Here is a 13,727-nt window from a genome sequence, read left to right on the forward strand (position 1 = left end):
TCATTGCAAAGTTTACGCACGCAGTTTGGTGTTCGCGGAAATTTGTGCTTGAACAGCGTAGCAAAACGAAGAATGAATGCGCACTGTGGCCCCGGCAGTTGCACATTTTTTACTGTAGGTGGCATCAGCAACTGGCGCTGTGGCGCCAGTTGCGCATTGTGCTGCATGAACACAACGGGCTAGCTGTTCCCTTTGACCGTGTCGCGGTTTCGCCGGTTTTACGGCAATGTGAGTAATCCGAATACAAAGTGGAAGCGAAAGACCATCACATTGGAATAGAAGGATGCTATCGTAAAGACTGTCGCGTCAGGTGCTATAAAGTCGTGCATTGCACACTCCGGAGAGGCTTCTGCTGTTGTTTTATTAACATTTCATCGCATACGCAGCTGCTTAGTGGTTCAGCAGGTGGCAGAGTCGTAGTCTTCTTTGCATGTTTAAGGTTATGCACACCATTGGGCGTATACTGCAGTAATGGGCAATAGTCGACATAACAAAGTAATGGATATAACAAAGTAACTTTGGCTTCCCCTTCAACTTCGTTATAATGAGGTATGAGTGTATAGTCGCGGACAAATTTTTTGGACTCCATAAATTCAGACTTGCTGGATATTCAGGACTTCATAAGTGCACCGTCAGGGTTCCCATAGAGCTAATGCATTTTCACGACCGATTTTTCGGACGAATTTAGGCCCCAGCGTTCAATTTTCCAGACTAAATCGCTCCGAGCCGCGCTATCCAATCTTGGAGGCCGCCATATTGAATTTTCAGCTGGCATGGCCAGGCGTTGGTTCCAGTGGCCCGCTCTTAGCCTCCAAAATTGGGATGCGCACGCTATCGATAGAGAGTGTGCACCATCCTCCCATCTTGGAGACCATGTTGTCTGCTATTCCTTAGCTGACAAAACGCTCCAGGGCACGGCACTTTTTCTTTTTTCTTTCTTTTTTCTGTCAGCACTGTCGTCATGATCCCTTAATGCGGGATCAGCTTATTTATTTATCTGTTTGTTTATTTATTTATGTAGCTCCGGTTGCTATTTTGCACGTTGTCTGCAGAGTAGGTGTGTCTTGAAGACGTCGCATTTTTGTCTGTGTTTGTGCCACTTCGAATTTGTGTGATCGGTGCCACCTCCTGTGCGTTCGCGAGTACCAAGTGGTGCAAAGTAACGTGGCTTGTTTCTCCTATCTCCATGGCGATCTCTGCCGACCCAACATGGTGACACTCTTGCCGACTGTATATGGAGACAACGTCACTCTTGCAAATCCTAGCAAATCTGATCGAGCAGGGTATTATTAGAGGTTTTTTTATGACACTCTAAGTCGGCGGCTGTATAACAAAATTTCACTGTATAGCGAAGTAAAGTGCCGATTTTGCCGACTTTGTTAATCAAGGTTTAACTGTAAATTTCATTCAGTATCTCGATCCTTGCAAATGCTCCAAAATGGTGGGGTGCTTGCTATAGATGGCCCTAAGAATGCCATGCACTCTGAAAACTTTTGGGATATGCGGAAAAGGTGTAACGTTAAGTGACAAAAAGATGATAGTATGGTTTAGAGAGAGAACATGGGTAGCTGATGGTTTAGTTAAGAGGAAGAAGTGGCAGTTAGTCAGGTCACGTAATGCCTAGAGTAGATAGCCAGTCATCTATTAGACTTATGGCTGCCAACTCCCGAGTGGACAAAGTAGGGACAGAAAGAGCTGGCCACTAGGAGTCGCCAGTATATACATGCAACAAATTGCATAAACTTTTTTTAACCCTACCATGTTGCCATTTACCATAGGAAATGTGCAGGCTAACAGGTTTGCCAATACAGACAGAGTTACTGTGAACGGTTAGGTAGGACCTTCACCAGTACTAGCACCACGGCAAAAACGAAACCACTTGTATGTTTATGACAATGCAACAGAAGGCAAAAGAGAAGAAAGGTAAAACAGAAGAATGTGCAACCGAGCTGTCGGGCATCATAAGAAGGAAATGTGGTCTGTTCAGGACTCGAGACATTTACTCAAAAGTCGGGACTGTCCAGCTAAATTTGGTATGGTTGGCAACCCTAGACTAACAGAATTGGTGCCAAGAAAAGAAAAATGCAGTGTAGGATGGCAGAGAATCATGTACATAGTATGATTGGATTAAGAAATTTGCAGGCATGGTATGGAATCGGTTGTTGCAAGGTAAGGGTAATTGGAGATTGCTGGGAGAAGCCTTCAACCTGCAGTGGACTTATGATGATGACGATGGCAAAAGAGACTAACTGCACTTTCTCCCTGCGTCTTCCTCTCCAGTGCGTGCCAATCTTGGGTCGCGGTTTCGACTCGGGCGGCTACAAGTGCGAGTGCCTCCAGGGCTTCGAGTACCCCTACAACGACCCTATCACCTACTTTGATGGCCAGATTGTCGAGGCTGAGTTTGAAAAGGTCGTCGAGGACAACCCCAGCAAGTACGACACGCTCAAGTGCCGCATTGCGGGAGCATCTACCGTGCTCTCGAGTGCGGTGCTGATCGCAGTGTCTGTGGCAATGTTGCGGACTCTGAGTGTTGTTTGAGCCTTGGATCTCAATTGTAAGGTGCTCCGTGAGGAGGGCATGTGTCAGAGGGCAATTAGCGCAGCCATCGTGTTGGGTCGGATAGATCTTGAACATTAGTTTCTCTTTTTGCGCTGTTCTCTTGGGTTAACGGGACTGCAAGTAATTTGTGTTCAGTGAGATTGAAGAAGTAGTACGCTGCTGTGACTGAATGGCGCTCGTGGTTGTGCAACGGAAGGCCCTTCAGGACACAAACGTATGTTGTGATAGCTGGCTAAATATTTTTTTCATTGAGGGTGCCTTTCTTGGGAAGGCTAGAATCCATATCATCTGTCTAGCATAGGGCAAGCAAAGCAGCTTTTGTTCCAAAGTCAAATCTTTTTTTGGCTTGTCGATGCTGCGAAGTAAGCTGTGGTGCCGGTAGTATCTGGCAAAAGCCATGTTTCCTGCTAGAGGCTGCACTTTTAAGTCTGAAGGTCGCAACAGCTTAGCAGCTGCGTTAGGTAATTGAAATGCTGTGGAGTTGTAAAGAAGTAGTGATGAATGGAGGCCCTGCTGCTAGCACGTGTGGAGCAACGTGGCTAGGAGGGAACAGAGGAGAGTGGTGCAGATCAGTGTGAATGAATGGGAGGAGCGGCGTCAAATGAGAAAGTACCCGGGCTGATGGCTTGCAGGATGCCACCACATTGCAGAAGAGGACGAGTGATAAGCGCAGTGTTCGTGCTGGGCCTATGGTGTTCAAGAACAGCAGGCAAACATATGAGAGTGTAGAAAAATGTGCAGGCAAGGCCTGCCACATTCCAAAACTCGACTTCCCTGTTCTAAAGATTCCTGTGCTCCAGACTCGACTTTGACTCCAGAATGGGGAGGGAAGTGCTCTGCCCCTTAAGAGAACAGGCCTTCAGTAACCCATCTCTTTGACACCTACGCTCTTAAAAATTGTACACCTGTTAGGGCGTCATTTTGCGGCACTACGGTGACCGTCCATCTCGCGTGCGTTTTCTTAACAGGTGTGTCGGTACTTTTCTGTCGCGATTCCATCCCCTGGCATTCCTGACGGCAAAGTACCGGGTGCTCACACAGAAAAATCGTGGCATCCTTTAGGGATTGTCTTGTCCCCAAATGATAATCGTCATTCATCTTGCATGTATTAAGCATGAAATGCTTTTAGCTCCCGTTGTCGGCGACCTCCAAGTGCTGTTAAGCCTTGGGGATGGCCGAGAAGTGTCATTGAAGCCTGAGTACTGCGTCAATTGAGAGGTTTCAGCACCATCCACTTTCTGGAGTCAAGGTGGAGTGTCAAGTAGAGTTAGGCTTAAGAGTATGGGTGTAAGCCTCAAAGCAAAGACTGCACACTGCCTGAAACATAGAATGTAAAAAAAACATGAAACATAGAACGTAAGCTCAGAAAATTATTCCTCCAGGCAAAGCATTGAGGTGGAGCACACACATTAAGCGCATTGAACGAGCAGCTTGGCATGCACTGAAGACAGCTACCACTGAGACGGTCATTTGTGTGGCGAACAAACAAAGGCTGTAATTGTCTCCTGTTAGTATGCGAACTGATTTGAAGAGTGACTGTTTGTCACACAATGAACCTTTGAGAGTGTCTCGCAACAGTACAAAGAATGGTCTGCCATGTTGGTTGCGAAGAGGCAAGAGCATTTATATTTAGAGGGCTGGAAAGTAAACAAGGGCATAACCGCAGCAGCGGTATAATTCGTATTTGATGTCCTTTGTGCTGTTGCCTTGACAACAGTTGCGCAGACAAGGAAGCTTGAAAGCAGTGCCTTTCTGGTCGGACCAATTCGTGCCATTGAGGATACGTGTTTTTTGTTTGTTTGCCTGGGGCAAATTTTAAGCTTTTAGAGTGTGGCTGTCGTGATTCTTTCTGGTTTGTTATAACCCTTTTTTTTTGGTTGACACATTCCGTCCACATTGCATCACATGTGTCGTACCTCACCGGTTGCGTCGCAGTTCTAGAGTTTGATAATTACTCTGATGAAGCGACAGCTTTTAAACAAGAAAGCGGCCACCATTTTCAGTGCTTAAAGCAGTGTCAGTTTGCGTGCCGTCTTTTCTGCAAATCATAACCTCACATCTGAATCAAGTGAGAGTCTAAAATGTTGAAAAGATGTTCTTTAAGGATTTACCTCGTTGGTACATATCACTTGCTTTATTATTTCTGATTTTTCACAGCAAGTGCCTTTGACTGAATTCAAAGGATGTCGTCTCCCAAATGGAATACCAGTGGCACTGTTTGCAATATTCGATTGTGTGGTTCCTATTGACCATGTCAGTCTAGCCGTCCATTTTCAGCTGTTACCTGTCCATTATACCTGGTGTAAATCAAAAATCAGCTCATTACAAGCCTTCTTTTAAATGCTCGTGTAAAAATGATGTCTCATATTTCCTTTTCTGGCAGACTTTGACTGTAACTTTTTTTAACTGTAACTTTCTTTTATGGTGTGTGTTTCTGATGTACACTTACTTTTTACTAGCCTATTTTTATACATGTCACCATTTTCTGTGCTCTTGCAAGTTGACCAGCTGGTGATGTTTATGTACATATTAGCCAAGACTATTGAATAGGGCGAATCTCAGGCACATGCTGGTGTGTGTGAAACATGACTTGTGCAATTTTGTGTACGATGCATGTGAAATGCGTTCACTTTTCTTATGTTATCTGTGACATTCCATGAGCACCTACTATGGTTGCTCAGCACCTGTGAGTTCTACTATTGAGCATGAGGTGGCGGGTTCGATGCCTGGCCGTTGCTGCTGCATTCTGATGGTGGCAGAATGCAAAAACATTCATGTGCCATTCATTGGGTGCGCTTTAAAGAACCCAAGATATGGTCCAAATTAATCTAGAGGCTCCACACAACAGTGTATCTTCATAGCCCTGCTGTTTTTTTTTTTCTTTCGTTTTTTGTTTTTCTTTTTTTGAGGGTCAACGCCCTCCATTTCAGTGTTTGTCATAGTTGAGCTTTGGGATATGTAAGGCTGCATCAGTTATTGCACTGCTCGGAAAAAAAGGAACACTGCAGTAGGACTTCACATCACATTTGTGATCGGAAACAAAATGCAGTTATGTGGTATTCATGAGCTATTATTAGTATCGAACTGGCCTGTGTTTGGAAACGTGGATATTTATGCTTTCTTGTGTTGATGGTGGGTTTTTCTCTGCTGTGTGAATGCCCCTGAGAGCGTGCCTGATTTTATTTGCGTCATTGTTGGTTTTGTTGTCTCTTTGTTTAAACTACCTACACGGCCTTATTCCAGTGTTCCACCTTTCCTTGTGCCCAGGTTGCTTATTAGTGCTGTTCGTATGATGTAGGCAAGATTCTTTAATGAAGATCACTGTCACATAACAAAAAAGCAAGATTGATGGGTTCTTGTTGCAGTTGTAGAAAGTTGCAACACATGGCAGTGTTGGTGTTTTCTGTCGACCATTCCTTTGAGGGCACCTCTTCTGCAGCTTCAGCTGTTGTGTCAGGAGTGCGAGATAAGTCGACATTCGGACATTGTAAGAGTTTTCGTGCATTTTGCACCAAAACTGCATATGTACATCTGCTGCAACTCAAAATGGTGTCTGTGAACTGTCAAGCTCAGGACACCTGTACGATATTTAGTGAAAGAAACAATTGGGAACACAGACATACTGACATGAACCGAGCAGTTCTCGCCCAGTGCGTTAACCATCTCGTCTGTGTTCCTGCTGTTTCTTTCCCTAAATTTGTTGTGCCTAACGAACTAGCTCACACTGCCACTGTACTCAAATCTGTCTCATGCACTCCACGGTTAAAGTGAACTCCGTTAAGTATTTGTCTACAAATTACACCTGAATTTTAGCTTGAAGGCATGCAGACTATTTTTAATGCAATGATGTCAGTGTAGTGGCATCCTATCAGCAATTTTTTTCTTCCAGTAAAGTAGAGGTGCTTCAGTTATATTGGCTTCACTACTATGTAGCCATAGGTGGTACTGTGCACTTGGCATCTCCAGGAAAAAACATTGTACAGCTTGCAGTGTCGACAAGGCACCCTGCATATGTAGGAAGAATACGGCAGGAGCTCTTCACATGTCTGCTTATTAGTATATCTCTCTAGTGCCTGTTTCAGTGATCAGGCTTAACAGTGCCATCCCTAGGTTTCTGATAACTTTGGGTAATAATACAGTAGGATTTCATTCATTCAACTCCAGTTAATTCAATCCTGGCCGAAGGTCCCAGCTGGTGTCCATGCATTTCTGTAGACTCAAACTTTCGTTATTTCAATACTAAAAAATGGACTTCACCGGATAATTTGAACTTGACCAGTCAGCACACACGGGACAGTGAATGCATTGAGCACACATAATTTCCCGTCAAAAATGGCTATTTTTGGCATGTCCTAGGAAGATATTAAAGACATAACTAGCTCACAATGTCTGATTACGGTATTTACCCAATTCTAACATGCGCCTTTTTTCTTTCAAGAAAATTGGGCTGCAAATTGCCTGCACGGTGCAATCGAGACACGATACCAAAACTGCCTTTGTGGCATTTGTTGCTTTACCGCATAACACAAATTTATTGTTGCAAAGCTGACTAGAATTTGTGCTGCTAAGCTGACTTTAGGAAACCGGCTGCCATAGTGCAACACATCTTAGACCCTTGCCCATTTTTTCGTGCTAAAAAATCGAGCGTGTGTTAGATTTCTACTTCGTTTAGGAGCTTTAGTGTCATTTTTATTCAAGTTTTCTACTGTGGACTCATCGAAAGGAGGCACGCGTTTGTTACGGGGGCATGTTAGAATCGTGAAAATACTGCCAAAAGAACAGCAGTGTGTTTCAGCGTTTTTTCTGCATCTTGTTTAACTTGATCAGTTTGGCCGGTCCCATCAGGATCGAATGAATGGAAGTCGGCTCTACCAATAACAGTTGCATAACGCCGTTTTTCATAGTCGGGTAGTACAACTTTCATTCTGTTCAAGTTAAGTTCTATTGCACTCATGCTTACATGACACAGTAGACATAGATATTTATCTGAAGTCCCGGTAGGTATGAGTGTACTTCAATGACATGTTATGTAACACGTTGCCCATGTAACAGGAATGTTTGTCCTCAGAGAATTTCTGCCAAAAGGTTGCGACATGTTGGTTTTGGGACACTGGCACCCTCTTTCACTGTTGTTGCTGCCTTTTCACTCTGCAAAACTTGTGAATTGTTTAGCTGGTCTTGTTCTTGCTTTCACTACAATATATAATTATCTCCTGAATACTTTGTGGGGTGTAGCACAGCTTAATTTATAGACGTAATGAGCAAAAGTAGATGCAACAGGAATGGAACGGCTAATAGGCAATGAGGCTTCTCACGCAGCAGTCCTGGTGGTCAGTGGGAATTTTATAAATCCTCATGCACATTCTGCAAGCAGTGTTCCTGTGCCTTCAGTGGCATTCAATGTACCTCTCCCCCAATTTTTTCTCAGTTGATCTGATGCATTTGATCGCAGATTTCTCAGTGACTAAGTCATCTGTTGGCACAGAAGAAAAAAGGTTCCCAGGCAGGACTGTAATGTATCTATATCTACCGAGACTTAATGTCTGCCTTACGCATTGTTTTGGCCACACAGTTTTGTTTAATTTTTTATTACTCGCTTGGGGGTTGCCGTGTGGCATAATGTCGGAACGGAATTATATAAGAAGTATGGAGGCCCGTTTCGTATAGATAATGCAAAAGCGACTTATAAAATGTATTATCAGGGCTGTAATGTGGGGTCGTGCATTCCGTCCACTTCTATTGCGAGTGGTGCAACAATTCTTGCTGCTATCACTTGGTTTCTTGTGCATGACAAGAATCACTGGAACCAAGGGTATCAATTTTTATCTTATCTACATCCTCTAGCAGGATTTTCTTCTGTATATTGTTAAAGCCATTCCCGTACATTGTTTCAAGATACAACAGATATGACTCCTTCTTTTTCTGTTTGAGAAATGTATGCTGGGAGTGCTTTCTGAATAGTGCTGTACATATTTACACAAGATGGCACAACGGTATGTTGACTTCATGCCCTTTCTCTGTCGCCTTCATTGAAATATACAGGGTGTCCCAGCTATCATGCATCGCATTTTTGAAAAGGACGAGCCATTCTGTGCGAAGAGAACCAAGTGCATATTGTTCGCAGTTGAGTAGAATAGCGGCGGGTAATTTTTTTGTTGATGCCATTCAATTTAATAATTAATTTCGATGAGCTAATTTTTTAATTACTGCTATGAATGCCGTGCTTTGAGTGAAGAATATGTAGAAAATTGAAAGAAACTTTAGGCTGGCATGTTTACAGCCAAGTACATTTTGCCCGTTTATTTTTTCTGGCTGATAAAAGTAGCCCGCAAGAAATGGAAAATATCACGGGGCTAACCATCTGCCCACATCCGCTGGAAAAAAAAAACGGGCAAAATGTACCTGGCTGAAAACGTGCCAGCCTTAAATTTCTTTCAATTTCCTACAAATTCTTCACTGACAGCTACATTCAGAGCAGTAATTAAAAAGTTTGCTAATTGCATTTCATTATTAAATTCAATGGCATCAACAAAATAATTACTGGTGGCTGCTCTACTCGACTGTAAACAATATGCACTTGGTTATATTCGCGTAGAATGGCCTGTCTTTTTCAAAAATTTGGAGGACACTTAAGCTTCGCCTTTAAGAGTGGAATGCGACAGCATTCAAAGTTCCCTGACTGCAAATTTTTTTTTTCTCCACCTTTGCCTGCCCGCACCGCTGCCGCTGAGGCAAGCGCCATCTGGATGCTGTTACAAGGAACCGAGCTGGGCGTACCGCTCTATGAATGGTAGAAATGCTGGAAAAGGGGTTTATGTTTGAGTTTCGTCATAACAGAATTATGTTTTCTCGTATTTTCAAATTACAATCCGACACTATCATGTCTGTAGGTTGTGTTTTAAGTTGTACTTTACGATTTTTCTGAAGCATCTTACTTTGAGAAATTCAGTTATTTCAGTATTGCGTCTGTGCCACGCATGGTTCGGTATGTGTGGTTGGGAATGAATTTTCGCTCAGAAGAAGGTTGGCGCCGACGCGGGACACTGACACCGGATTTTTTGCGACACGGGGCCCTTAACGCTCTCGCGTTAAAATGCGATGCATTATAGCTGGTACACAATGTATTCACTCCAAATTGGTTGGCGTTGACTTCTGTAGCTCTTCATATGGTGAACGGGGCTCAGCTTGTATGCGTGACATTGTGGGAGCTTTAGTTTTTCATGACTGTGATTCACCAATTCACTAGTAGCGTAAATAGGAAGGTAAGATTCTGTTGATTTACACACCTTGGTGAGGCGAGACAGGTGCTAAAGTTTTTCTTTTTTGGTGTTCAAACTGTGATTTGTTGTTATGCGTTGCCCTGAATTGCATAATTCATTAAAAAAAACAAAAAAACATTGGTTTCATTTGTGGCTTATGCTTTCAGTGATCACAAGCTTTTTATTGCATTGCGTGTTTTAGAACATTCCATGACATTTTGTCAAAATCTTTTACCTTCCAATGTAGGCACCACTTCAAAAAGGAGATAGTGCATTTCCTGTGTAAGGAATGCACAAGTTTGCCATCATTCCATCCTTGTATGTGAGGGGACCAATATATTAGAGTGGCAGCAATGGAGACCACTGCTGTTGAAGACAAGTATATTGTGCGATGTTGTAGTGCATCAATTGTAGTCAAGCAGCATAATCACATCATATGGATATTTAATGTTAAGGAGAAGATGCATGGTACAACACAGCAAGGCAGAAAGTTGGGCGAGTTGGTTTTGGTTCATGGTGTAAAAGGTGAAACTTTTAACACATACGAACGGAAAAAAATACAAGGATGAGCGCTCGTCCTTTTCTTCTGTCCATACATGTTAAAGTTGCGCCTTTTCCACCATGGTACAATACAATGTTTGATATGACGCCAACATGCTCAGAGTCTGAAAGATGGCTGGTCGAAGTTGTTTAACCTTCCAAAACTTGATGGGAACTTGCTGCATAGGGCTGTCAGTGTCAGATTGCATGTGATATTGTAACCTGTGTCTTCTGCTTTATGCATTAGGTGCTGCTTGCGCGGTGGAATACACTTTTTCTTGTTATGGAAGTGTGTGGCCTTTTTTAATAGCTGCCTCTCAGTGTCTCATAATATAGTGTGTCAACTATAAGTGAGGTGCCAACTACTGTCTTGGTAGTTGTTATGGAATTGCTCAATTGTGTGAGTGCCCAAAAGCTTGCCATGCCCTAGTGCTGTGCATATTTGTGGAGTTATGTTGAAGGAGTTGAATCTTGGGCTGCATATTGGAACGATCACTTTCAGGCACATGCCAATTGGCTGAACCAGTGGAAGGTGCCGTGACGAAAGAACCTCGAAGGCAGCTGCACCTTCTGTCCGCACTTAATATTGCACAATTTCATGTATTGAATGTACTCATAATTTGGATGACTATGATGTTGGGATGCAAGTCCTTCGCATCACCGATGGGCCTTACTAAATATCACGTGAAGTGAAAGCACTGCCGATTGTGACTGTTCCAAAATGTGTGCATGCCTTATGGTAACCTTGATCATATGAATTTGTTGTTTTTTTTGTACATGTACCAATCCACTCGCTGTGCACAATACAGTTTGTGAGAAGTTTGTACGAAGGAATAAATGACTTTAAAATTGCTGCTTGTGTAATGTAGTTCTGTACATAGATTAGCAAATACAGTAGAATCTTGTTAAATGGAAATTCAAGGATCTGGAGAGATATGTTCCGATAAGCAGGAGTTCCATATACTGAGAAAGATGTATAGGGGTGCAGCACTACATTTTGCGAACTTTTTCTAAAGTACGACGAAAAGATGGGACACAGAGAAAGGACAGGACAAGTGCCTTGTCCTGTCGTTTCTCTCTCACTCTCGTCGTCTGGTTGCACTTTAAAAAGTTCTCAAGAAGAATGTCAACCAGCTAACCTGTTTATATGTCAGGTTGACTATATGTCATTCACCTACTGCTGCCAAAAATGTTGAATGTTAAGAAGTGAATGTAGTAGCTAGTTAACAGACGTAAAACACCAGAAAGAAGAAAGTACCTAGTTAACAAAAGAAAAAAAAAAACACAGGATGACTCAACTCCAGTTGACATCTACGTAAAGCAAAGCATTTTTGGTGTGATTGGCTCATGAGCTATGTGTGTGTGCATATGAAGTGTGGTTCTCGAGGTATAAGTCTTACAGTTAAACCTGCTTATAACGAACCTCCATGTAACGAATTCCTGGATATAACGACGTTTTTCTATTCCCCGCCGTTAGTCCATAGAAGCACATGTATTTGAGACCTCTACGTAACGAAGTGGCAGCGGGAGACACCCTCGAAATAACGAATTTTCCCCGCCGACAACCTAGAGATTTCACTCCAAATTTTGTCATTTTTGCGTGAGCAGCAACCGGAAGCACCTTCTCCGCCGCTACAGAATGCGAAGCGAGCCTGTGCGAGGCGGGCCTGCATCCCTCGACCCGGCGATCTTGCCGCCGCGGGCGTGACCTTTCCCCATCCCTTCATTCACACGTGATCCTGCCGCTTGCTGACGCATTGGCAGACGCTGTGGCACATCACACTCGATGAGCGCGGGCACGCGCTGTCAAACGCTGGAGGCGTGTGGAAGCGCCTTTGCAGAAGCGAGCGAAGTGACCTTCGTGTTGTTGTCTATCCCTTCAACGCAAACTGAGCGCCGAGAACACACAGCACGCACAAAGCTACGAGCCGCCGACGCACCTACACTGCCTGATCGCTTTCAAGATACGGCCCGCGCGACCGCGCGGCGCCGCCGCGCAGTACACAGTTGATGCCAGAGTACAGTTCAACGCCGCCCGCTATCCCTCCCCCCCTCCCTCCCTCGCTCCCTCACCGGTGCTTCGAGCGCAACGGAAGAAGGCGTGCTTCCTCCCCGCTTTTCTTTCTTGCGCGCGCGAGATTTAGACGCGGTCGACGGCTCCCCTCGCATGTTTTCACTCGCACATACAGCATACGGCGCGCGGCGACTGCGTTATCACCCTTGGACTTTATACAAGAACATCCATGAGCCAAAGCCAATTTTAGGGCCACAACGTGTCATATACACCATCTTTAGATAGCAAATACCGATCTCAAGGACCCTGGTGGAAACCGAAAATACGTCATAGTTGTCGCCCCCGGCACTTTGGGCGGCCAATGTCATCGTCAAGCCACCGAGCCAAGCGACATAAAAGTCAAAATGGCCGCTCGGGCCGGCGCGGGGTGGCAGTTCGCAACGTATGATGCGGGAACGGTCCCACAGTTGCGACGCAACAGCAGGGTTACCAATGCATTGGGTTCTATGGGAGCTGTGCCCGGACCTGCCGAAAACGACGTAACAGCCGGGAGAACGCAGCACCCTTGAACATAACAGCGGGGTTCTACTGTATCACTATACGACGCTACGACGCCGTCGTGACGCTCGCTCTTCGTTTCCTCGCGCTTGTGCGAAACGACACGCGTTCACGCATCCAGTACCTGGTGTGACCTTCCAAGGATGCGTGCTTCGACGAAAACGGAAAACGGGTGCGCGTTACAATCGAGGGCGCATTAGAATCGAGTAAATACGGTAAGCGTTTTTTTTTCGAATTTTCGTGCCGAACCTGCGTATAACGAAATCCTTTTTATAACGAAGCTTTTCGGGAATTTGTCAATTTCGTTATATCCAGGTTTAACTGTAGTATTAAAGAGCAGCATGTTATACGAAGAAGTGATTTTATTTGCAGTGAATTGTAGACAGGCTGGATATTATATACACATTTACATGCAGTACATCATACATGTATTATTAGTGTAAATTTTCAGTGGTGATCCATAGGTGTCGTGTTGCACTCGTGGTGTTTCTGATGTGTCGGTTTCTTCTAGTGCAACCGCGGATCGAAACGCGCCAAACATCTCAACGCGCTGACTTGCCTATGAGGGGTGTTCTATGCTGCTTGTCGAAGCATGCGTGCATGGCGTTTAGCATTAGAGGCGAGATATGCGCGAAAAAGTGCCTGGAATGTGACAAGAGGACATGACAAGGTGCTTAGGGCTTAAAACATTATTCTGGAACTAATACCGTCGCCGACCAATAATTCAGACTTGGCAGGGACCTCCTACAAGTTCAAATAAACGGAAGTCTAAAAAAAAAATAATTGCTATCGCA

The 13,727-nt window shown here is 44.2% G+C and overlaps 1 protein-coding gene across 1 annotated transcript in view; it reads left to right on the forward strand.

Moving 5' to 3' along the window:
* LOC119461757 (uncharacterized) overlaps positions 1-11,214 on the forward strand; it is a 59,766-nt gene extending 48,552 nt beyond the window's left edge. The window contains 1 exon segment of the mRNA XM_037723132.2: positions 2,281-11,214. Coding sequence (XP_037579060.1) covers positions 2,281-2,541 — 261 coding nt within the window. The 3' untranslated portion in view covers positions 2,542-11,214.
* Positions 11,215-13,727: the final 2,513 nt, after the last annotated feature.

The sequence above is a fragment of the Dermacentor silvarum genome, chromosome 8, assembly GCF_013339745.2.
Source record: "Dermacentor silvarum isolate Dsil-2018 chromosome 8, BIME_Dsil_1.4, whole genome shotgun sequence".
NCBI classification, from domain to species: domain Eukaryota; kingdom Metazoa; phylum Arthropoda; class Arachnida; order Ixodida; family Ixodidae; genus Dermacentor; species Dermacentor silvarum.